Below are 23,016 nucleotides of genomic sequence, written 5' to 3' on the forward strand. Positions count from 1 at the left end.
GCCACTGGGGTGTCCTCCGGAGGGAACTCGGGGTGACCTCGGTGTGGGTACGTGCAGATGGGGCCTGCCGGGAGGCAGCTGGGCGCAGCTGAGACCCCCCCCAGGTGTCGCCAGCCCAGGGGGAGGCTGCAGGCGAGGCCCTGCAGGCAGCAGCCGTGACCGTGCGCTTCATGGGGAAGCTGGAGCAGGACTTGCATGCGCAGCCGGCCGGGAAGGCGGGGCAGGGAAGGGCAGCTGCGGGCGTCAGCCCGCCCGAGGGTGCTGCGCCCTGGCAGCGCCTGTGGGTGCCCGGTAGGTACTGGGCGCTGACCACGAGGTCCTCCCTGGGGGGCTGCGCATCGGAGGTAGAAGCGAAGGTGTTAGGGACGCCAGGACTGGCCAGAGGCCCCTGCGCAGCCGGGCCCGCGGGAACACAGGGCGGGCTGCACTGGGGACGCCGGGCGGCCGGGTCCGACCCCTCCCGAGCACCTCCACCAGCCACTGAAAGGGCTTCTGCGGCCAGCTGGCCCCGGGGGGTGGCTTTCGGCTCTGTCCTCACACCTGCGCACGCAAAGGACGGCCCACGGCGGCTGCTGGGCCCGACGATGCCTGGTTCCGCCCAGCAATGGCTCTGTGCGCGGCCTGTGTCCTCCTGTCCACGCAGCTTAACCTCTGCCGCTTCTCGCCCCGCCCCCTCCTGACCCGGCCCTCCTGTCCCCATCCCCTGCCCCCCTCCGCACCCCTTCACAGCCCAAGGGCTGCGGCCAGGCCTTGCTGACCCAGGTGTGGAAGCGGCTGAACCTGGCGGAGGGCGAGTACTTCGGGCTGGAGCTGCAGGACGCGCGGGGCTCTTGGGTGAGTGTGGTGGCCGCAGACAGCACCCCCTCCCCCGCTGCGGGGCTCCGAGGTCTGAGGTCTGAGGTCCAGGCCGTGGGCACCCGCATCTCTGAAAGAAGCTGAAGCAGCCCAGGGGCGGGCCGGGCCGCTGGGCCTCACCGCTCCCTCCCTCTGCAGGTGTGGCTGGAGCCCGGGAAGCCTGTGGCCAGGCAAGTTCGAAGTAAGTCCCGCTTTGCTCTGGGGCGCCGCAGCCCGGGCTGCCGAGGGAGGGGCTCCGCAGGCCTGGGCCCAGCGGCTCGGCCACTGCCCGCTGCGTTGGGGCCTCGCTGGGCGTCTGGGCCGGCACAGGACGCCGAGGCCCTCGTGGTGGAAGGTGGACGCCGCCCTGTGATACAGCGTGGCCGCGGCGGAGGCGGGACGCCCGGCCCCGTCTGTGTTGAGTCTGTCACCGAGGTGCCTGGTTCTCACCCACCCCTGCGCGCTTCCTCCAAGCGGACTAGACTTTTTTAGTGTAGGAATTCTCCTTAGGGGCCTCCCTGGGGGCGCAGGGGTTAAAGTCAGCGCCTCCGGCTGCCGCCCCCAAGTGACTCACAGGCACAGCTGACCCTCCTGCCCCCCTGCTCCCCTCAGCAGTGTGTTTCCTGTTCTGCTCCCGCTCTGTCTCTGGCGGGTCCTCTCACCCCCACCCCTCTGGCCTGTGCCAGCTCTCGAAGCATAAATAAATCTTTAAAAAAAAAAAAAAAAGAATTCCCCTTAGCCCTTGGGGACGAGTGCCCATGCCTGAGCACAGGCCCGGCTGCGACTCGGTCACCGGCGTCACCACTGCTTTAGACAGAGCTACCCCGGTCACCCGCGCTCACCGGGGTCCTCTTCTGCGCTGAATCGGGGAGACAGGAACGTGCGGAAGCTTCCTTGTCACCCCCACAAGCTAAGGCCCTGAAGGCAGCCGTCCCGTCTTAGCCAACGGGCCCTTTTTGAAAACCCCTTTCTCCTGCTGTCCCGGTCAGCGCTGGCCTTCGCCACAGCCCGAGAGGGCACTGCCAAGAAGTGGTCCTCGCCACCGCCCGCGCCATGAGCACCTCTCCTCTGCCTCGCCTTTTAATCCTAAAATATATAGATGGAAATATATTTAAATTTTTTTAAAAGATTGATTGATTGATTGATACATACATACATACAAGCACTGGGCACAGTCAGAAGCGCGGGAGGGTGAGAGGAGTCACCAGAGCCAGAGCGGGGAGCAGAGCAGGCAGAAGGACCGAAGGACACTGCCGAGGGGAGCAGCGGGCGGCAGGAGAGGTCTGCGCGCCCTGCGGGACCCTCCCCCGGTGGCCGGGGAGCAGCAACCGGGGATAGAACCGGCGCCGCAGAGGCCGCGGGCAGCTCCGCCACCCAGCGCTCAACCGCTGCGCCCCCGGGGAGGCCCCATATTTAAATTTTTTAACGGGCAGTCCCCTGCTTGTTTTTCGGGTCTCACTGAGATCCTACTTAATGCAAAAGTCTGAATTTTTCACCGTGTGAGACTGTTGCTTAGGGTCTTGGAATTTCATGCATAAAAAATACCTCGATGTCTCATTTGAAAGACTTTTTTTTAAGATTTACTTTATGCGCACAAGAGCTGGGGTGCAGAGGCGCAGGGGGTGAGAGGACTCCCCAGAGACAGAGCAGGAAGCAGAACAGGCGAATCCACTGAAACCCCCTGCCGAGGGCAGCGGAGGGAGACAGGAGGGGTCTGCCATGCCCTGTGGGCAGCTCCCTGGCCAGGATTGAACTCAGGCCGCGGGGATACAGAGTCTTAACCCCTGCGCCCCCAGGGAGGCCCTGAAAGATCCGTCATAGCGCGTTTGGAGTGCAGCTCGGTGCCTGTGAGTGGGGAGACCGCCGACCCAGCACTGGACCGCCCCTGAGAAGCTTGAAAATTCTCCCCAACAGGGTTGAAGAACGCTACGCTGCGCCTGGCCGTGAAGTTTTTCCCGCCGGACCCTGGCCAGCTGCAGGAAGAGCACACTCGGTGGGTGGGCAGGGCCCGTGGGCGCGGGCAGGGAGGGGGCCAGCGCCGGATTCCGGGCACGCAGGAGCCTGGCGCAGACCCGAGCGCTGGCCTGGGCGGGGAGGGCCACCGGGCAGAGGGCAGGAGGTGGGTGCAGAGGTGGGATGGGGGCACGGGATCCAGAGTCCGCGGGGGCAAGGGCCGGAGGTGGTGGGGGCGTCCGCACCCGGGCGGGGCTCGCGTTGCTCTGGTTGCCTCGCACGTCCCACTCTGACGGCCAAGGATGAAAACCACTCAGAACCCAGCATCAGGCGAGACAGAAGAGGCCGGCGGGGGCGGGGGGCAGGGGAGTGGCGCGGGGAGGCCGCCCGAGGTCCCCCGCTCTCGGCCAGGACGCTGAGGCAGGGCTCGGCCTCGTGGGCGCAGGGCCCCGACACTCCAGGAACCAGAGACTGGCGCCGGCCGCGGGCCGGGCCTCCCTCGTCGGCAGACAGTGCACGTTTGTGGTAGGAGAAGAGAAGCTCTCCCGCCAACTGCAGCGAGTGCAAAAGCAGACGGTCTGCTTCGCTGGCCCGCGGAGCTGACCCCGCGCCCAGGTGTGGTGTCCGCAGCGCAGACTGACCTCCCTGCTCTGGCGCCAGCCAGGCGGCCCCCTCTGCTGCACGCCCGGCCAGCCTTCGCCGCCCCCTGAAATGCTGGGGTGCGGTACGCCTGGGCGCTGGTGCTGGTCATGCACCCCGAGGGCAGAGTCTGCCACAGGAGCAGCCCAGGCCCCAGGCAGCCCCAGGTACCCTCAGCCTGTCGGCCTCTTGAGCGCTGTCGGCATCACATCTTGGCTGTTGCCCTGGCAACGTGGGGGCGGCTCGTGCTTGCGCCAGCGTGCTGCAAGTGTGCGAGGCACCCTGGAGCCGGGGCGTCAAGGCCGGCACAGCCCGCCCAGCGCCCATAGGCCACCGGGCTCGGGCTGGGCAGAGTCCAGGGCCGTGGAGGTGACCTCGTGGTGCCTGGTGCTCCCCTCCAGGTACCTGTTTGCTCTCCAGCTGAAGAGGGACCTCCTGGAGGGGCGTCTGGTCTGCTCGGACACCACGGCCGCCCTCCTCACGTCCCATCTGCTGCAGGGTGAGTGTCCGGGGTGAGCGCAGGGGGAGGAGAGCGTCAACTGCCTCTTAGTTCATAGCTAAGGGCCTGGCGTGACTCGCGTGGGCCTGGTGTGGGAGGGCGTGTGCTTTCGCTCCAGACTTAGGGTCAATTTTCTGGCTTGTATGTATTTTCAGGTACACACACTTGTGTTTTTTATTAAGAAGTGAAAATACTTAACCGTGGTTTTCTGCCTTCAGCTGAAATAGGGGATTACAACGAGGCCCTGGATCGGGCGCACCTCAGAGCCAACGCGTATCTGCCCGGCCAGGAGCGAGCTCTGGAGACGGTGCTCGAGTTCCACCGCCGGCTGGCGTGAGTCCCTGGGGCAGGAGAGCTCACCATCCCCCCCAGGCCTGCCGCTGGTGCCACCTCATTGCACACTAGGGCAGCCGGGTCAGTCCAGCTGGTGGGAGGAGGCGGGCCCAGGGCCAAGAGGCTGGGGGAGCAGGCGGTGCTGCCGGAACGCCCCTCAGACCCCCACTGAGTGGGGCCCAGGGCCTGGCCAGGGTCCTCTGGGGCTTCTGTCCCAGCCTCGGACAGGCTCAGGGCCCAGACCCGGCAGAGCCAGGCAGAGCGGGGCTGGCCGAGGCGGGGCCCAGGCATCCCTGAGGGACCGGCCACAGCCCCAGGAGGCCACGCAGGGCCAAGGCCAGCCCAGGGACATGCCAGGAGGCCAGCGCCTCTGAGGCCGATCTCAGATGTCTCCAGTCTCTCCAGTCTGCCTCCTTTGGCTTTGCCGGGACGGATTCCGCAGGAGGAGCCAGGCACCCCCCGCCCCTGCCAGCCTGCGGCTGTACCCCAAGGGCCACGCCCTGGCAGCCTGAAGAAGCCTCAGGGCCCGGGGCCTGCAAGAAGAACTCGAGTCTGGATCCCGGGGCCACTCCTTCCTGTGCTCCCACCAGGACGGCCCTCACTGCCCACAGTCGCACCCTCGCCCAGGTGCCTCCAGGCTCTGCTGTGTGGCCGAGAAGGCGGATCACCCAGCTGAGGGCCGCAGGGAGGCCGGGCTCACCCCCCACGTGTCCCCGTTGAATGGACCTGGCCCGGGCACCTGGGCGGGGCTGCTGGCCGCCCGGGGGGGGGGGGGGCCGCACCTGCAGTTGTGCTGGTTTCGGGCTCCGAGACTCCATCCCACAGCCTGCAGGTGGGGCAGGTCTGGCGCCCTCCGCCTCCTGGTAGCAGCTCTGCGCTCTGGTCGGTCTCCTGGGCCGGCCGAGGTGGCCGGTGTGTGGCTCGCCACTGCCAGGTGGCGTCACCACGCCTTGGGGCCACCCGACTCACCAGATCAGGTCTGGGGCAGGACGGTGGGCTCCCGCGCGGTGGCTTCAGGCCTCCCCTGACGGGCGTGGCCCTCGGCTGGCGTCCAGTGGGCACCGAGCACATCACCCCCCCCCCCCCGAGGCAGACGCAGGGGCCGTGTGCTGGGCGCCGAGATTGGGCGTGCTGCCCTGTTTGCTTCTGTGGCGCGTGGGGCCCCCCAGGAACGGGGTGAGGCGGCTGTGACCCTGCTGTCTCCTACAGGGGCCAGACGCCAGCCGAGTCCGACTTCCAGGTACTGGAGATCGCGCGCAAGCTGGCCATGTACGGGGTGCGCCTTCACGCCGCCTCCGACAGGGAGGGCGCCAGGATCCACCTGGCGGTGGCCCATGCGGGCATCCTCGTGTTCCAGGTGGGTGGCGGCCCTGCCCAGGCACGTGGTCTGGTGCGGCCGTACCTCACCTGTCCTGTGGGCCCTGGGCACCCCGCTCAGAGCGCTCCTCGGCTGCCACAGGAGGGAGATGTGCCCAAGAGGCGGCGTTCAGCGCGGCCAGGGTGTGTGCCCTCAGTGGACGCTCTGGGAAAGCTGCGCGAGCCGCCGGGACCCGCCCGCCGTGCGCCCTGGCCCTTCATCGAATGTCCCCCGAGCTCAGCCTTGGCAGGTCCTAAGGGTCCTCACGAGGCGAGACTGGGACAAGGGCCGCTCCTGGCCCTGCTGCTGACCAGGAGAGGCCGAGCTCCTGCGCGCACGCGGCCCGAGCGGCGTGTCCCGCCCGCCGCAGGGCTGGGCTCGTCCAGGCCACCGGCAGGCGTCCCACCGCGCTCCCTGCTGGCCTGTGGCGCGTCAGTGGGAGACGCCAGGGGGGCACCTGTGCGCCTACAGGCGACGTGGGCGCGCACCTCTGCGTGCACGTTTCTGGGCGTGGCGGGAGGCCGGGGAGTTGGGTCTCTGTTCTGCTGCACCCTGTAGGCCTCAGCTCTCTTTTCTTGAGCGACGCCGGCCTGTGGCAGGATGTGACCCCGGCGGGGCCCCCCCCTCGCCGCGGCTGGCAGCCCCCGGCAGCTAGTGGGCTGGCTTTCTTCACCTTCCCCCCGGGAAACCCCTCTCCTCCCGCCACCACCCGGCCTGTGTGCGGTCGCCAGTGCTCGGGGGTCCTCGGGGTGCCCACTCCTGGGGTGGGTGCCCCGCCTCCTGGCAGGGCAGGCCTGGGGACACGCCAGGAGTTCACTCCGTAAAGAGCAGTGGACAGTCTCCCTCTGAAGAAGACGTCCCCGGCGGGCGGGCAGCCACAGCGGCTGCCACTCAGGCCCTTGTCCCCCCAGAACACCACCAAGATCAACACCTTCAACTGGGCGCGGGTCCGCAAGCTGAGCTTCAAGAGGAGGCGGTTTCTGGTCAAGCTGCATCCCGAGGTCCAGGTGAGGGGGCGCCAGTCACAGCAGCTCGCGTGGGCCACGTGCCTCTGGCCTTCATGGCCCGTCTCGGCACGGGCACTGGGCACCCGCTGGGCCGTCCCCGCCAGAGCCCCGCGTGGACAGGCCCGTGCTTCGCCCCTTTGGCTGCAGTGACCCGTGGGGGCGCTGTCAGAGGGTGCGTCCCTCCTGCGGCTCAGTGACCAGCACCCGAGCGCTGTGGCTTCACTGAGACGAGTGGCCGTCGGGGCTGGGGGGCAGATGCGGCGGGGGCTGCGAGCTGGGCCTGGGCGCAGGCAGGGGTAGGGTCGGGCAGCCACTCAGGCCCTGCTGGGCTCCCAGAAGGGACTAGGGGAGGCTGTCCCTGGACGGAGGGAGGTACCAGCAGCACCGGCCACGCTCGGGGGACACCGCTCTGCTCCTCAGGACCATGCCTGCCCTGGGGGGGGGCAGGGAGGTATTGAGGCCGAGCAGAGGAGCGGCACGGGGCCATCTGGGGCTTCGGCCGTGCCTGTGACCTGGTGACCCCACACTCTGCCCCAGGGGCCTCACCAGGACACGCTGGAGTTCCTGCTGGGCAGCAGGGACGCCTGCAAGAACTTCTGGAAGGCCTGCGTGGAGCACCACAGCTTCTTCCGGCTCTGCGAGCAGCCCCAGCCCAGAGCCAGGGTCGTGCTCTTCGGCAGGGGCTCCTCCTTCAGATACAGGTGCGTGGCCCGGGGTGGCCCGGAGACCAGCCTGAGAGCTGCTCGGCCTGCGCGCGGGGCCTGCTGGTCCCTCCTGGCTCTTCACCTGCCCTCTGTCCGCAGCGGCAGGACCCAGAAGCAGCTGGTGGACCGCGTCAGGGACGCTGGGGCCAAGAGAGCCCCCCATGAGAGGTGAGGCGCGGCACGTTTAGGGCCGACGCCCGGCGTATTAAGCACATTTCTTGTGTGCGGGTCATTCAGGCACACGGGCGTGTCCTGGGTGGGCTGGTCTGGCTCTCGAAGGTCCCGGGTTTTGTCCTGCTTCGCCTCCATGCCCGGAGCGCCTCCGTGCCCCCGGGTGCAGGGCCCCAGGGTCAGGGCCCGGGGTCCAGTGAGTAGGGCCAGGGGGCGGGGGCCAGGGCGCAGGGTCCCGGGCCACCTCACGCCGCCTGGAGTCGGGCCCTGGGTGGGCCCTTCCGCGTGGCCATGTTGCTTCGGTGCGGCCGCTCCCTCCCCTGCGCTGTCCTCTGGCTGGCCCATCTCCGCTGGCGGCCGAGGGCGGAGCCGGCGCGGCTCACGGGCTTCTGTTGCAGGAGACGCAGCAGGACGCGGACTCCCGTCCCCGCTCCGACGGCCGAGGTGCCGCGGCAGGTCAGTCCCCGCCGTCCCCATGGGAACGCGAGCCCTAGGTCGGGGTGGGAGGGCAGACGCGTGCCCGGCACCTCCGCCTCCTTCCTGGGGCGCCGAGGGTGAGGCCGACATGGCCGCCCGCTGCTCAGTCAGGTCTGTGGTGGCCCCACAGTATGGCACAGAAGGGGACCTGCTTTCTGTGCGGTGCCCACCGTGACACGTCCGTCCAGTGACCTCAAAGCAGCGGCGGGCTCTGTGGTGGGCGGCCAGGAGGCGCCTCTGAAAGGCGCGGCTCAGTCCCCCGCGGGCCCCGCCCCCAGCCCCCGCCCAGCCTCCAGGCCGCCGCCCCTCCCTGGCGGCGCTTGGGCCCCCGAGACGCGTCCAGGCGCTTCGGCGAGGGGCACTGGCCAGCGGGTGCTGGGGCCAGGCTCGCGGGGCCAGGAGCGCTGGCCGGAGGCGTCGGCTCTCACGCGCCTCATCTTCATTTCCGTCCCCAGAGCATGTTGCTCACCGAGGGCGCGACGCCTGCTCCCCCGTCCTCAGCCAGCAGCCCCTTCTGTGCGGCCCCTGCAGGCCAGCCCAGCCTGACGGACGTTGGCGGCCCCCTTCCCAAGCCCGGGGCGCTCCCCGCCCTCGGGAGGCCAGCTGCAGAGAGGAGCCCTGGCGCCGGAGGCCCCGATGGCGGCTGTGCCCCGCCGGCCCCCAGCCACGGTGTCAGGGCTTGTCTGGAGCCGGGGGGCGGCCCCCGGGGGCCTGCAGGATGGCAGGCCAGTGGCCCCGTGGGCTCGTCCCCTGCCGAGGGGGCGCCCCGGGGTGGCCAGGCCGGCCGTGGGCTGGGCCCTGCTGTGATGCTGACGCTCCAGGTGCTGGAGGAATTCATTGACGACGACCCGGCCGACATCGCCTTCCACGCCGGGGCCTTCCCCGCCCCCCTCGGCCGCTCGCGCCCCCGGGGGCCTCCCTCCTGGCCCAGCCCCGACCCCGGCTCCTCGGAGGCCGACTCTGAGTCCGAGGAGGAAGGGGCTTTCGGGGGGGGCATGCACCCCGCGGACACGGCCGAGCTCCTGGAGGTGAAGGCCCGGGCCAGCCTGATGCACAGCCTGCTGGGCCCCTCGGAGACCAGCTCGCTGGGAAACAACGGCTCGCGGGCCAGCTCCCTGAGCACCCTGCCCCTGCCCGGCGGGCTCTCCGCGCACTCACCCAGCTCGGCCGCCCCGTCCGAGGCCAGCTCCACGGCCGCCCGCCCCGCCTGCTCCGTGCACTCCCAGTGCAGCTGCGCCATCCAGTTCTGCGATGTCCTGGACCAGCTGGAGCAGCTCAGCCGCCCGCCTGCCGCGGCGGAGGACTCCAGCAGCCCAGACAGCGACTCCTGGGGTGCTGAGGCCGAGTCCCCCCAACACGTGAGCCTCTTCTTGGGCGGCCCCTTTGCACAGACCAGCGGGGAGGCGGTTGCCTTTGATTTCCAGAGTAAGCTGAAGAGTCTGACTGCAGGAGAGGGGCCAGAGCAGAGCCCTTCCTGAGCGCCCGGGTGTCACCCGTGACCGCACCTGCCGCTGGGCGCCCCGTCTCTGTGCCCCGCTCTCCCCAGAGCCTGTCCGCTGGCCCCCAGCCCTGGCTTGGGCGCCCCGAGGGACTTGCCTCGTTGGTGCTGCTCTAGGGGGACACCACCCAGGGTTGGGAAGGCGGGGGCCTCCCCGATTTTTCCATTCACTGCCCAGAGTCTCCAGGATGCCCCACAGAACCCAAATCGCGTTGGGAAGGGTGCCTGGTGGCTGAGATACGGCGGCGGGCGCCAGCCAAGGACGTGGAGGGTATGGGCCGGGCAGGGCCTTGGAGGGCACAGGCAGTTCTGGGGCCCCTGTGGCCGGCCAGGCCATGCCCGCCATGCAGCCCGGAGCGACACCCCGACCTCCAGGCCCTGGGTACAAGGACCCCGTGCGGCCCCAGAGCCACTCCGAGGCCCCGGGCCCCTCTATCCGCCGTGCCTGCCGAGGGCCGCTGCCCTGCGTTGCTGGGGACCGGCGCCCGTGAGCAGACTCGGGCAGAAGAACTGAAAGGGCCGAGAAACGAAGACCCGACAGACATGGAGTGGGGCTTACAGAAGCGGGACCCGGGACGCAGGCCTCTCGGCCCCGGGCTCGGGTGTCCCGGCTGCGGCACGACTCTGTTATTGACACCCGCCCCGCGTCGGTCACTAGACGCCGAATCTCTCGGTGTGCGGCCTGGAAGGTGCACCGCCCCCGCCAGGGCCCCGCGTCCTCCGGGACACGCTGCACCCTCCGACGCAGCTGCCTCTCAGGCCGAGCTTTGCTGACACGAGAAAGGATGTCGCGGTCCAGACCCGGCCAGTCTCCCGGTCACGCCCCCGCCACGCTCCCTGGCTGCGCCTCACGCCTTAGGGGTCTCCCGCGCTGCGTGACCCCGGCCGCCCGCTGTTCCAGGTGCCAGCCGGGCACCATCAGCCCAGGCCCGGGACTTCCCACCCCACGGCCTCCCGCGCTCAGCCTCCCGCCCCCCGCAGCCGCGGACCCGCTGCAGTTTTTCCAGTGGAGCTTTGCTTCCCGGAGCTGGTGTTCTCGCTTCTCATTTTGCAAAGTTTTCAGAACATGTGGAAGCGGGAAGAGGAGCAGGGAGCCTGCGCCCCGCCTCCCGGGGTCCCTGTGCCCCCGGCCAATGCCAGCGCACTCCCTGCCCAAATGGGCGCCCCAGCATCTCAGAACCCCGTCCCGGCGGACTCCTCCGGGGGCTCTGTCATGTGGGGGTGCTTGGGAGCCCAGGGCTGCGCCGGTGATCATCTGCCCCGTGCCAGCCCTTCCCGGAGGCCACGCCGTCCTGAGGGTCCTGGGGTTGGGCTGAGTCTCGGGTCTGTGGGCGCCACGATCCCTTCCCACCCAGGCTGCCACCCCAGGGTGGGCACAGCCGCGCCCCACGAGGGGAGGGTGTCCGCTCAGTCTCCTGTTTGTGTGTGAGCGTCCGGGGTGGGACGGGGCTGGGTGGCGGCCGGGCGCGGGCTGTGGGGGCACCGCTGGGTGCTCTGGGGAGGGCTGGCTTTCCCGTGGGGTGTGTGCTCCAGGCGGCGGGGGTGGGGGGCGGCGTGGGGCGTGGAGGAGCCGCCCCTGCGGCGTTTCCCCAGCTGTAATCTCTGCGGTCTCGCAAGTCTTATCCGGGCCTGGGGCCAGTCACTGTGCCCCCCGTGGCCTGGGGACCCCGGCCTGCGCCCTGCCCCTGCTGCAGCCAGTGCCCAGTACTTGCAGGGTCGCTCCTGGGACGCTCCGCGTGTCCATCCCAGATCTGTACTAATCCAGGGCTTTAATGACTTATCAGTAAAGTAAGAAAATATTCACTGTGAGTTCTTTTGAAGGTCTATTTATTTACGCATGCAAGAACTGGGGTGCGGACCAGAGGGTCGGGTGAGGGCTCCCCAGAGACAGAGCGGGGGGCAGAACAGGCGGACCCCCCGGGACATGCTGCTGAGGGGAGCAGGGGGACAGGAGGGTCTGCTGCGCCGTGTGGGCAGCTCCCTGGCCGGGGGTCGCAATCAGGCCGCAGGGGCTGCCCATAGCTTCACAGTGCGACCCCCACCCCGCGCCCCAGGGGGGCCTGTGGGTTTGGATTTGGCAGTGCAGTGTCCGACCTGCCGCGTCCTTGGGGTCTTGGTCGACTTGGCCCCGAAACAGCTGCGCTCTTCCCGCCGGCCCTCTGCGCCGCGCGCCATTGTGTCTGGTGGGCGCCCGCGGGCCCCTGTGGCTGCTCTCTCGGGGCTCCCCTGCACCCCCCACAGGACACGCGGGGCCCAGGGCCTGTTGGGCTCCGGGCGAAGCCCAGCGGGTGGGGGAGCCCCACACTGGGGGAGAGGCTGCAAGGGGGGTGTGGGGAGCTGGTGCGTGGCCCGGTGGACTCTGGGCCCGCCCGCCCGCCCGCCGCAGCCCCAAACACCCCTGCGGCCCTCGCACCTGACCTCTGACCTCAGAGGCAGTGGCAGTTTCTGTCCTTGGGCCCCAAACCTCGGCCCAGCCTTTATTGACCCCTGACCCCTTTACTGACCCCTTGACCCCTGGAAGCCCCGCGGCCTCCGCCCGGCGCCCCTGCTCCTCTGGGCCTGCAGCGGCCGGTGGGGCGTGGCGCTGGGCACCGGGTCCCCTCCCGCTGGCCCTGGAGCCCAGGGAAGCCGCGGGGGGCGCCGGGCCGTGGGCTGCCCAGGGCAGCTGACCCTGGGACGCCCCTGCAGCAGCTTCCCTCGAAGGGACCCCCGTGGACGGAGGCCCGAGAGGGGCGCGGCGGGCTCGCCCCTGCCTCGGCGTGGGTCCCCTGGGGTACCGGGGCGCGGCAGCCCGCAAGGCCCACTTCGTGGCCAAGGGGTCCGGGACCCGAGCGCGTGGCCTGGGGTTGGGAGGGGCTCGCCATGGAGTGCGGCCCCCGGGACCCCCGCGCCCACCGGGGGGGGGGGGTCCTTGCCCTGTGGGGGGGCGCCGGGGCGGGGCCGCAGCGAGGTCAGGGAGGACGCCAGCCGTGCCCAGCGGCGGGGGTGGGGGTGGGCCGGAGGGAGCCCCCAGGGGAGGGCGCCCCAGGGCAGGAGGGCACCGGGCCACGCCTGGGCCCTTCTCCGCCAGGCATGTGCCGCGGCACCCATGCCCCCCACTCCAGGGGGCGCGGCCGTGTCCTCGCCCAGGGCGCCCCGCTCAGGGGAACGGCCGCGCCCTGGCACCAGGGCTCGGGAGGGCGACCCCCACCCCGCGCCCAGGTGCAGCCTCTCAGGCCAGCAGCCCCGGGCGGGCCCCTCCCTGCCTGCACCCCCGGGCGCCCCCGGCCCTGCCCGTGCTCGCAGAGGCCGTCCACGGAGGGGCTCCCCGCGGCGCCCCAGGTGGCCCCTGCCCTCCCAGGCCGCACAGAGGCCTCCGCGCCCGGCCGCGAGTGGCTCGTCCAGACGGCACTCCCGCCCCACGCGCCCACCGCAGGACCCCACCCGCCGGCACCCCGTCTCCAGCTTCAATGCCCCCGAGCTGGCTGGCCGGGCCCCACCGCGACCACAGCTCTGTCCACCCTGAAGTGTCCACCCTCTGGAAAGCTGCGTGTCCTGCGCCGGCAGCAGCTCTGAGGCGTGGCCAGCCCCGCCCGGTGCCCGCGCCACCAGCCAGGCCAGCGCGAGCTCTGCGGGTCCTTCCTCCATCTGCGGGTTTTGGAGCCGACTCGATGGAATCAGGACAGTTTCCGTGCGAGGTCCAGGTTGTCCACGTTCTCGTCAGCTGCCCGCACCTCAGACGCCCCTGGCCCTGCCCGTGTCCCTGCGCCTCAGCCCTGCCTTCGACTTGACCGGCTCTGAGGGCCTCTGGTGGGCAGCAGGCGCCATGTCCACCTTCGCTCTCCCCGAGGAGCCCGCGGCCCCTGCCCCAAAGCCAGCAGACACCAGCGCGCGGCCAGTTCTGAGCCGAGGGCCACGTGGCCGGCCCCTCAGGCTGACTCCGTGGGGACCGTCAGGTGCTGCTGCTGCTGCTGCTTGTCGGGGGCGGCACAGCCCGAGACTTGGCGTCCCCCCAGACAGGTCTCTCTGGCCCTCTCCAAGCCCCAGTGCAGCAGCTTAGGTTGGGTGTAGCCAGCGGCCCCTCCCTGCCCTGCCCTGGCCCAGCAACCCCCATGTCATGAAACGCCAACCTGAGTCTCACCGGCCCGCGGGCGCAGGTGTTTCTGGGGGACGGCATCCGATGGGCCCCCTTGATCTCCCTGACCCCGAGGCTGCCTTTATGGTGGGCATGCTCTGCTCACAGGGCGGCTTCTGGGGAGGGACGGCCCTCCCGAGTGTCCTTCAGGCCCCCAAGTGCTTTACTGAGCTTGCGCTGCCCCCACCTCCCCTGGCCTGCTCGCTGCCATGGCCACTGTGGTCACTTCAGGCCCAGCAGGCCCCGGGGGCTCGGGACCAGCACAGGACACGCTGGGTCTGTGGGGCCCCTGCGCTGACCGGCGGGACCCGCCTTGTCCGTCAGAGGGCAGCAGGGCACTGGCCGGGAGACCCCAGTGCCAGCCCAGGGCGCCCATTCCTTGCTTTCGTGGCTCGCGCGGGGCTCTCGGGCCTATTCACCGCCTGCTGCTCAGGCCGCGTGTCCGGCCCCGTTTCACTGCAGCTGATGCTGCTGGCCCCAGCACGTGCCTGCAGGGGGCGCCTCCCTGGGCTCTCGCCGCCACACCGGGCCAGGTGGGGCTCCCGTCCTGAACCAGGCCCACGTGGACACACAAGTGGCGTCCCCCTGCCAGGGTCCTGGGGCTGCAGCGGGGGCGGGCGGGGAGAGCCCAGGGCGGCCTGGCCTGTATCCGGCGGCTCGGCAGCACATGGCCCCGTGTCACGTCGCAGCAGCAGAGGGACCCGCGCTGCAGGACCGAGGGCGGCCAGAGCACACAAGGGCGGAGGGATGGGTTCTGCGTCGCCCACCCCACAAGGGCCCCTGCTTCACAGCGTGCCTGGGCTGCGGGGGCCTGAGGAGCAGCACAGGCAGAACTGGGCGGCTCCCCCAGGGCCCTCAGCAGGGACGGGGCAGGCCCAGCCTGGCCAACCGTGGAGCTGCCGGAAAATCACAGAAGTACCCATGGGCAGCAGCTCTGGGCGGTCTCTGCCGACATCCACTTGTTCCACCAGCCCCGCTGGGCGCCAGGGGCGCGGGCATATCCTGGATGACCACCCTGGCCAGCCCCCACTGCTGGGCTCCCAAACGGGCACTGAAGTGGCCACGTGTCCGCAAAGAGCACATCCCTGAGCTGTGGCCCAAGTTTTGTGTGTTCCGCTCCCGCCAGGGCCGCCTTTGCAAGTGACCGTGCGCCGCCTGCCCTGCCCCACCGGAGGGAGGTGACCCCAAGGGCCACCCCCAGGAGCCGTGAGCGCCTGTCCACGAGGGAGCCAAGGGCCCGCCCGCTGGCGGCCCACCGCGGGCCGGCACGCGCAGATCCAGAGCGAGGCTGAATAAAGGCCCCCGCACGCCGCCTCTGGGTCTGGCACCCGCCGCGCCCACGCAGCAGGGCCCCGGGCCGGCCTTTATTGAGAGTGGCAGAGCCAACAACTTGCACAAACCAGGGCGCCCTGACCTCAGCGGCGCTCCAAGAGCTTCCCGGACGACAGGGGCAGCGACAAGGCCGCGCCTGACCCCACGCCCCTGCAGCGGAGGCCCGGCCCAGGGGGGAGGGGCCCGGCCGCCCGACAGTCTGTGCGCCAGGGCTGGAGAGGACGCGGCAGCCATCTCTGCGGGGTCCGGGCCCAGCCAGGGGGGAGTGGCGGGGGCAGCGGCCCGAGCCGCTGCCTGGCGGTGAGGCCGCCTCCCCGCGCGCCGGCGCAGCTTCAGCGGGCAGAGGTCAGGTGGTTTCTGTTGTGCGAAAACCTGCGAGGGACAGGTCTGTCACTGCCCTGTCGATGTCTGCACCACCGGGCGGGCAGAGCGGGTGGGCAGGGCACGGGGGACCCCCAGGCGGGTGGGGAGTGTGCAGAGGACCCCGGGGCGGGCAGATCACAGGGGACCCTGGGGTGGGTGGGCAGAGCGCGGCCCCCCCTCAAAGAGTGCCCGGGCCTGACCTCTGCACTCGCTCCACCAGCTGCGCCATGAGCTGGTCGGCGATGCCGGGGCAGGACTCCTCGGCCAGGCTGAACGCGTTCTCCAGCTCCTCCAGGGCGCCTGCGCCCCCCCCGCTCTGCTTGTGCTTCTCCCTGAGCTGTGTGGAGACCCGGCCAGCAGAGCACGTCACGCGGCTGGCTGCTCCCCGCCCGCCCCCGAGCGTCTCCTGCGCGTTTACAGGAGGGTCTCTGCCAGGCCAGGGTGTGGGCCCAGCTGACCGCAGCAGGCCACCACTCAGGCCCAGGGTCCTGGAAAACACCAGGGCACTGCAGCCCAGGTCTGGATACCAGCAAGAGGGATCCAGCAGCGCCCCCACCCAAGCTCAGCAGCCAGTGGAGAACCCACCGGCCTCCACCGCCTCCCGGCTGCTCTGCATCACAGCTAGGAGTGCGGGCGCCAAGCCGAGGAGGGTACCAGGGCTTCGCCCTCTCTGGCCAGTGCCCAGAGGCCCCACAGGGGTCAGCGCCCGCCCTGGGCCCCAAGAGTGCTGCTGAGGCCCGAGGCGACTTAGGGTTCCTGCACCCACTGGGCAGTCGGCCACCGGCTGCACCCCAGGCCAGCCCTGTCCCAGGCCAGCCTAGCCCAAGGCCTGGGCCCACCCGCCTATGGAGGCAGGGGGCCTGGGACCAGGCTCACCTCTCCAAACACAGGCCGGACCAGCGTGGACAGGCACTGGGAGCGCGGCTGCCTCTTGACAGGCTCTGCGGACTGTGGACACAGGCCAGCTCAGCGCCCCCTGCCGCCCCCCAGTTCCTCACCCTCCCTCGCCCCGCACCCGCCTGACCTTCTGGGGGCCGTGCAGGCCCTTGTGCAGTTTGCTGTGCGGGCTCGGCCGGATGGTGGGGGGGAACGTCCAGATGGGGCCCTGCTCTCCGTCCTCGGCTTCCCCGTCGCTGAGGAGGAAAGGGGCGTCAGGCCGGTCTCCCGGGCTCTGCCCGCCAGGCAGGGGCCGCCCCTCCCCCGCAGACAAGCCTACGCGTCCGAGTCCTCGGAGCTGGACTCCTCGCCGTGGCCCTCGGACTTCCAGCGCCGGTAGCGGTCGGTGAGCTCGGTGAGGAAGGTGGTCTTCTTGGTGTAGCGCGTGATGAACTTGTGCTTCAGCAGCTCCTTGGCGGTCGGCCGCTGCGGGGTGGGGCCGTCAGCAGCCACGCCCTGGGGGATGGGGGCCCGCCCGCCCAGGGGCTCCGCCTGCTGGGACTGGCTGCAGGGGCCTCGGCCCCCGGAGCTTACGAATCGGGGGTCCTTGTTGAGGCAGGCCTCCACGAAGTCCTTGAAGGGCTTGCTGTGCTGGCCCTCCAGCGTGGGCGGGCTGTTCTTGGGGATCAGGAACAGGACACGCATGGGGTGCAGGTCGGAGTTTGGAGGCTCGCCCTTGGCCAGCTCGATGGCTGTGATCCCCAGCGACCAGATGTCAGCCTAGACGGACAGCCACAGTGTTGCCGCCGGGCACCCCGGGCCGTCCCCTCCCCAGCCACCCCCTGCCCTGGCCGCCCCCCACCTTGAAGTCGTAGGCCGATTGCTTGATGACCTCGGGCGCCATCCAGAAGGGCGTGCCCACAAACGTGTTCCTCTTGATCTGGGTGTCGGTGAGCTGGCCGGCCACCCCGAAGTCGGCCAGCTTCACGTCGCCCTGCTCCGACAGCAACACGTTGGCAGCTGCAAGACACAGGGCAGCACGTCACCCCCGGCCCGCCCCCTGCAGCACCCCTGGGAGCCCCCCGGCCCCCATGTGGCCAGAGGACCAGAGCTCGGGGGCCAGGGCAGGAGGACCCAGGGCCCGCTCCTGCTTTTCCTGGCAGGCCCCAAGCACCATCTCTGCAAACCACCCTCGTCCTCATGCCCCCGGTGTGTGCAGCCAGCCACCTCCCCCAAGGGTCCATGGCCGGAGGCCACGCAGGGCTGTGCAGGCGGCACCCGCACAGGAGCACAGCCGGCCGGAGTGGCTGCATCGCTGACGCCTGTCGCCAAGGGTGTGCGTGCAGCCCGTGTCCCGGCCCCGCACCCCGCCCTGGCTGGCCTGGTCAACGGGCATCCGGCCCACGCGACCTTTGATGTCCCGGTGGAGCTTGCGCTCCGAGTGCAGGTAGTCCAGGCCCTTGAGCACCTCCCGCAGGATGGTGGCGATGTAGGTCTCCTCCAAAGGCCCCGGCTTCAACTGTGGGACAGACGCCGGCTCAGCCCCTCTGCAGGCCCAGCCCCCCCCCCCCCCCCCGGGAGTCGCGCTCCAGCGTGGCAGGGGCTTCTGCTCCTCGAGACGTGGAAGAAAAGGACGTTTCAAAGGCAGGTGGGCGAGCGTGGGGAGGCTCTCCCGAGCACACGCTGCCGCCTCTACTGCCTGAGCACAGACGAGACGGGCCCAGCCGCCCCCGGGAGCCTGCGCCCAGCCCACAGGAGCCAGCGCGCTCAGTGCCACCGGGCACTGCCTGGAGCCGACAGCAGCTGGCCGGGCCCACAGCCACTCACCAGGTCCAGCGCAGAGCCGCCGCCCAGGTACTCCATGATGATCCACAGCTTCGTGCTCTGGGCCGGAGAAGCCCGTCAGCGCGGCGGCCGCCCCCACGCGCTCCCCGCAGGGCGAGGCGCCGCCTGCCAGGGCTCCAGCAGCCTTGCCCACGGACCAGGCCAGCTGCGGCCTCAGCGCCCTGCGCAGCAAGCGCCCAGCAGGCCGAGGGCCCAGGCACAGGGGTCATATGGCTCCTCTGGGGAGCCGCTGAGACCCTACCCCCCACACCTCTCTGGGGGCGTCTGCCCCCCACCCCCCGGCCCCGTGGTCCCAGCACCTTCAGGTAGGAGCCGAAGTAGCGGGTGATGTGGGGGCTGTCGCACTGGCTGAGCACGGTGATCTCCTGCTGGATGTCCTCGATCTCGTCCTCCGCCTCCTCCAAATCGATGATCTTGATGGCCACCACCTCCTTGGTGCGGTTGTCGATGCCCTTGAACACCTCCCCGAAGGAGCCCTTGCCGATGCGGTCGAGCTTAGTGAAGAGCTCCTCGGGGTCCAGGCGTGGGTGCTGCGGGCGGGCGGCGGGTCAGGGCGCGGCGCCCCAGGCTGTGTGTCTCTTCCAGGAGACTGACCGACGCCCCCGTGATGGGCCCGGACAGTGGCGGGGGTAGGGAAGAGAGTGGTGCCCATGGGTGCTGTGCCCCTGGGAGTCTGCCTCGGCGCATTGGTAGGTCACTGACCACACGCTGCCCCAGGGAACAGTGGGTGCAGGGACGGTGCCCCCCATCCCCCGGCCCTGGCCAGGGGAACCGGCTACCAGAGACTCCTGGCCCCACAAGCGCTAGCACAGAGGGGCCGGCCGCAGAGGGGATCAAGCATGAGCCCCGGCTATGTCAGTGCTGAGGCAGCACTGGGGGGCTGCTGAGGAGGACCTCAGAGAGCGACTGTGGTGGCTTCCTGAGAACACGTGCCGCCGCCCCCAGCCGTGACAGGGGATGGGTGCAGAGCCCAAGGCCCAGGGGGGCCTGCAGCAGCCAGGGTTAACCCAGCCTTGAGCAGGGGGCCCCTCCCTCCCAAGGGCCTCACCTGCCCCGCCCCACCAGAGAGGGAGGCTGTCCCCACCTATGAAGCCCCCGAGATGGAAGTGGTGGGGGGCACAGGGTGCCACCGCCCACAGAAGTGCCCAACCCTCTCCCCAACCTGGCAGGCTCGGGGAGACGTGGGTGGGGGTGAGTGCCGGCCGGAGGCAGGTGGCCTGGGTGGTGACAGGGACGGCCCTTGCCAGGCAGAGCCTGCAGCAGCCTGGTGGGGAGCGGGGCTGCCAGGCAGGCCCGGCCACTGCTCTACAGAGCTGGCTGAGTCAGGCTCCGCCGCGGGCCTGGGCTGGGGGCGCGTGGATTAGGCCGAGGTGCAGGTGCGTGAGCACAGAGGGGAGCTGGCCCGGCCCGAGGAAGCCCTGTGGGCGCCGGAGGCCCCAGTATGCTGGGCTCAGCCTGGATGCCCCACGCCCAGGTGGCCTGTGCCCCTCTCCTGTCCTCACAGGTGCCCCCCAGACGCCCCCCAGCCCATCAGCAGCCAGCAAACCAGAGCCCAGGGGCCTGCCCAGCCCGGGCACACCGAGGGCGTCATCCAGTGACTCAGTGGGGGTGCCCGGGGCCGTCACTCTGAGCACCCAGCTCCACCTCCCCGAGGAGTGCAGAAGGCGCCTCTGACCCAGACCTGACCAGGGGGACAGGTCAAGGGACAGCTGTGCCCAGCCCCACTGGACAGAGGAGAGGTAAGACCCGGCCGAGGGGCAAGACCCGGGGCCCCCCACAAAGGACACGCCGGGTCTGAAGTCCCCGCCTTGAGTGTCCCCCGCACCACGGCCGGGGCCGAGCCACCCCGCCACCCCCTGGCAGGGTCGGACCGCCCGCAGGGGCCGCCCCTCTGGCCTGCAGGCCGGCCTCAGCGTCCTGCCGGCCCCGGCTCCGGCCCCGAAGAGCCGGGGGGCGTCCTTCCTGCGGGAGCCGCGGGCGCCCGGCCACGGCGCCCTCCTGGGGCCCGCGGAGCCGCCGCAGGGGCGCCCCGGGGAGAGGCACCTGCCGGCCGGGCCCGACAGCCCCTGCCGGGAGCCCCGCCGCCCCGGCCCGCCGCGCCCCGGAGGGGCCGCCCTCCGCCCGGCGGCACGGCCCGGGCCCCCGCCCCGCCCCGGCCCGGCCCGGCCCGGCCCGGCCCGGCCCGCGCCGCCCCCGGCCGCGCCCACCTGGCTGGCGAGGCCCCGGAGGTGGGCCATGTCCGCTGCGCCGCCGCCCGGAGCGGGGTCCGCGTCGGTCCGCTAGGGGAGAGCGTCCGCTCGCTGCGCGCCGGCCGGCCCGCGCCCCCGCCCGCCCGCCCGCCCGCCCGCCGCGCCCCCGCGGGCTCCATCCCCCCGGCCCGCCCGCCCGCCCGCCCGCCCGGCCGGCCGGCCCCGGAGCCCCACCCGCAGCTCCGCGCGCGACGCGGACGCCCGCGCCCCCCAGCCCGCGAAGCAGCGGCGGCGGCGGCGGCCGGAGACAGCGCAGCGGCGGCGACGCCGGCGGCGGGGCCCCGCGCGGGGCTTTCTGGGACACCGAGTCCCGCCGCGCCCCGCACGCCCGGGGCCTCGCCGCACCGGACTACAACTCCCGGCGGGCCACGGGGCGGGGGCGGAGTGGGGAGGCCGGCGTGCCGCGGAGCGCATTGGGACTCCGAGTCCTACAGCCCGAGCGCCTGCGGACTACGATTCCCGGCAGGCTGCGCGGCGGGCGGCGGGCGCCCCCTCTCCCGCCCCCCCCGCCCCGCCCCCCTCCCGCGGGGGCGCCGCCCCGGCCCCGGGTTCCCGCGCCGGCGGCGGCCTCGGCAGGGCACGCGCGACGCCCTGCGCCGCGGCGGCCGGGCCCGCGGGGGGCTCCCGGCGCCCGCAGGACGCGGGGGGCGGCGGCTCGGGGCGGCCCGAGGAGGAGCGGCCTGGGCGCCGCAGCCGCGAGCGCCGGGGGCGGGGGGCGGGCGGGGCGGCCTCGGGGGCCGGCGGGGGGGCCGGCGGGGGGGCCTCGGGGGCCGGCGGGGGGGCCGGCGGGGGGGCCTCGGGGGCCGGCGGGGGGGCCGCGGGAGCCACGGCGCGGGGCGCGGGCGCCGCCTTCTGAGCCGAGGCTCCGCGGTGGCCGCGGTGGGGCGTCCGGGGCGCAGGGGGAGCCCCCGCCGTGAGGCCGCCCGGCCCGCAGCCCGCCTGGACCCCGCCGGGGAGCGGCCCCCCGGCCGGCAGACCCCGGCCCCGCCGCCCCCGCGGGGCGTTCCGTCCCTCCGCCCGCTCTGCTCCCCGCTCCCCGCGCCGTCTCTGGGGCGCCCGCTCTGCTCCCCGCGCCGTGTCTGGGGCGCCCGCTCGCCCCCCACCCCTGGCCTGCGCCCCCTCTTGTGCGCGCAAATAAGTAAATTAAAAAAAAAAAGGGGCCGCTGAGGGCGGACCAGGGCCCTGGAGCAACCGTCCCCGGAGGCGTCCTGCAGGCACCGCCTGGCCGGCCCTGAAGGCCACATGCACCCCGAAAAGGGCAAGTTTACGGTGTTTTCTTCAGCTAAAAATCTTAAAATGCACAACTCCGGGATCAGGGGAACCTCTCAAATTGGAGTCAGTGTCCGCGGGCGGGCGTGGGACCCGGTGGGGGGGGCTGGCTGGCCTCACCCCGGCCGCCCCACCCTGCTGCGCGCTCGGCCTCCGCTGGCCCGACTGGCCAGTCGCGTCTCAGTGAAAGTGGAGGGAAACAGGGAAAGACGGGAACGGCCACGGGTGCTGGTTTGCAGGCCTCCCCGGTCCTGCCATCAGGGGCTGGAAGGTCCCCACCTCTCCTCCCGTGGGGCCCAGACTGCACCCCTCGACCTGTGGGCCTCCGCCCGGGCTGGGGAGGTCGCCACCGGCCTCTTCCGCCTGGGAACCGCGATGCCCTGGCCAGGGCGCAGCCTCGGAGCCCACGGGATAAGCTGCAAGCTGGGCTCCTGGGGTGACTGGACTGGGGCCTGGGCCGGCACAGGCGCCTGGGAGACACCGGGCCTGCAGGCCACAGGCGGGTGGCCGGGGGGCAGGCAGCCGAGGGGCAGGCCTGAGGGGCCAGGGTTAGTGTCCCTGGCCAGGGAGTGGGGCCAGAATTCAGGGAAGCTGCCTGGATTGCTGCAGCCTGGGGTGCAGGTGGGGTGGGCCCCTCTCCCACCCCAGTGCTTAGCCCCCCAGCCTGTGAGTCTTCAGAGTTTCTTCTGACGTGGCCCCCAATTTTCCAAGTGTGCTTTGGTGACCTGGTTCTACTGTCATGTTTAGAAAAACACGTCTTTGGCCACAGGCCAAGACTTTGAGATCTCGGAACAATGCAAAGTGGTTTTTTTTTTTTAAAGATTTCTTTATTTTTGGGCCTCCCCCCCGGCGCAGCGGTTGAGCGCTGGGTTGCGAAGCTGCCCGCGGCCTCTGCAGAGCCGGTTCGATCCCCGGCTGCTCCCCGGCCCCGGAGGAGGGTCCCCCATGGCGCGCAGACCTCTCCTGCCGCCCGCTGCTCCCCTCAGCAGTGTCCTTCGGTCCTTCTGCCTGCTCTGCTCCCCGCTCTGGCTCTGGGGGATCCTCTCACCCTCCCGCGCTTCTGATGTCCCCAGTGCTTGTATACATAAAATAAATAAATAAATCTTAAAAAAAAAAAGATTATTTTTATACAAGAACCAGGGTACAGGCCAGAGGTGTGGGGGTGAGAGGATTCACCAGAGACAGAACGAGGAGCAGAACAGGCAGACTGACCGAAATACGCTGCTGAGCAGCGGGTGAGACAGGAGAGGTCTGCTGCACCATGTGGGCTGCTCCAAGGCTGGCGGGGATGAACCGGCGCTGCAGAGGCTGCGGACAGCTCCACAGCGCTGCGCTCAACCGCCTGCACCGCCAGGGAGGCCCACAACGCAGAGTGTTTTGAAGCAGCTGGTGCCTGAGCACGCGGCAGCTCTCGGTGGGGGGACTGCGGAGACAAGGGGCCGTGTGGGGAAACACAGTGGGCAGGAGGCTGGCAGGCACCGTGGCGGGCAGGCCTG

General features: G+C 71.1%; 1 protein-coding gene across 1 annotated transcript; it reads right to left on the minus strand.

Annotated features, from left to right (window-relative positions):
- Positions 1–14,924: 14,924 nt before the first annotated feature.
- Positions 14,925–20,496, minus strand: STK25 (serine/threonine kinase 25). Its single transcript, XM_084254670.1, has 12 exons — positions 20,426–20,496; positions 20,210–20,281; positions 18,302–18,532; positions 17,985–18,041; positions 17,568–17,676; positions 17,020–17,177; positions 16,752–16,937; positions 16,498–16,643; positions 16,306–16,414; positions 16,158–16,229; positions 15,482–15,618; positions 14,925–15,290 (listed from the first exon to the last, which is right to left on the minus strand). The coding sequence occupies exons 2-12, from the start codon at positions 20,237–20,239 to the stop codon at positions 15,251–15,253; spliced, it is 1,275 nt and encodes a 424-aa protein (XP_084110796.1). The 5' UTR covers positions 20,240–20,281; positions 20,426–20,496; the 3' UTR covers positions 14,925–15,250.
- Positions 20,497–23,016: the final 2,520 nt, after the last annotated feature.

Source organism: Talpa europaea (genome assembly GCF_964194135.1).
Source record: "Talpa europaea genome assembly, chromosome: 1".
Taxonomy (NCBI): Eukaryota; Metazoa; Chordata; class Mammalia; order Eulipotyphla; family Talpidae; genus Talpa; species Talpa europaea.

What these genes read in the sequence shown, in the direction of transcription:
- STK25 (XM_084254670.1), bottom strand. Translation starts at nt 20,239, where the DNA reads ATGGCCCACCTCCGGGGCCTCGCCAGCCAG. An exon ending in ACTTCGGCTCCTACCTGAAG is followed by an intron (nt 18,042 to 18,301) that starts GTGCTGGGACCA and finishes TCTCCGGCCCAG; the next exon opens with AGCACGAAGCTGTGGATCAT. An exon ending in GCTCCACCGGGACATCAAAG is followed by an intron (nt 17,178 to 17,567) that starts GTCGCGTGGGCC and finishes TGTGTCTTGCAG; the next exon opens with CTGCCAACGTGTTGCTGTCG.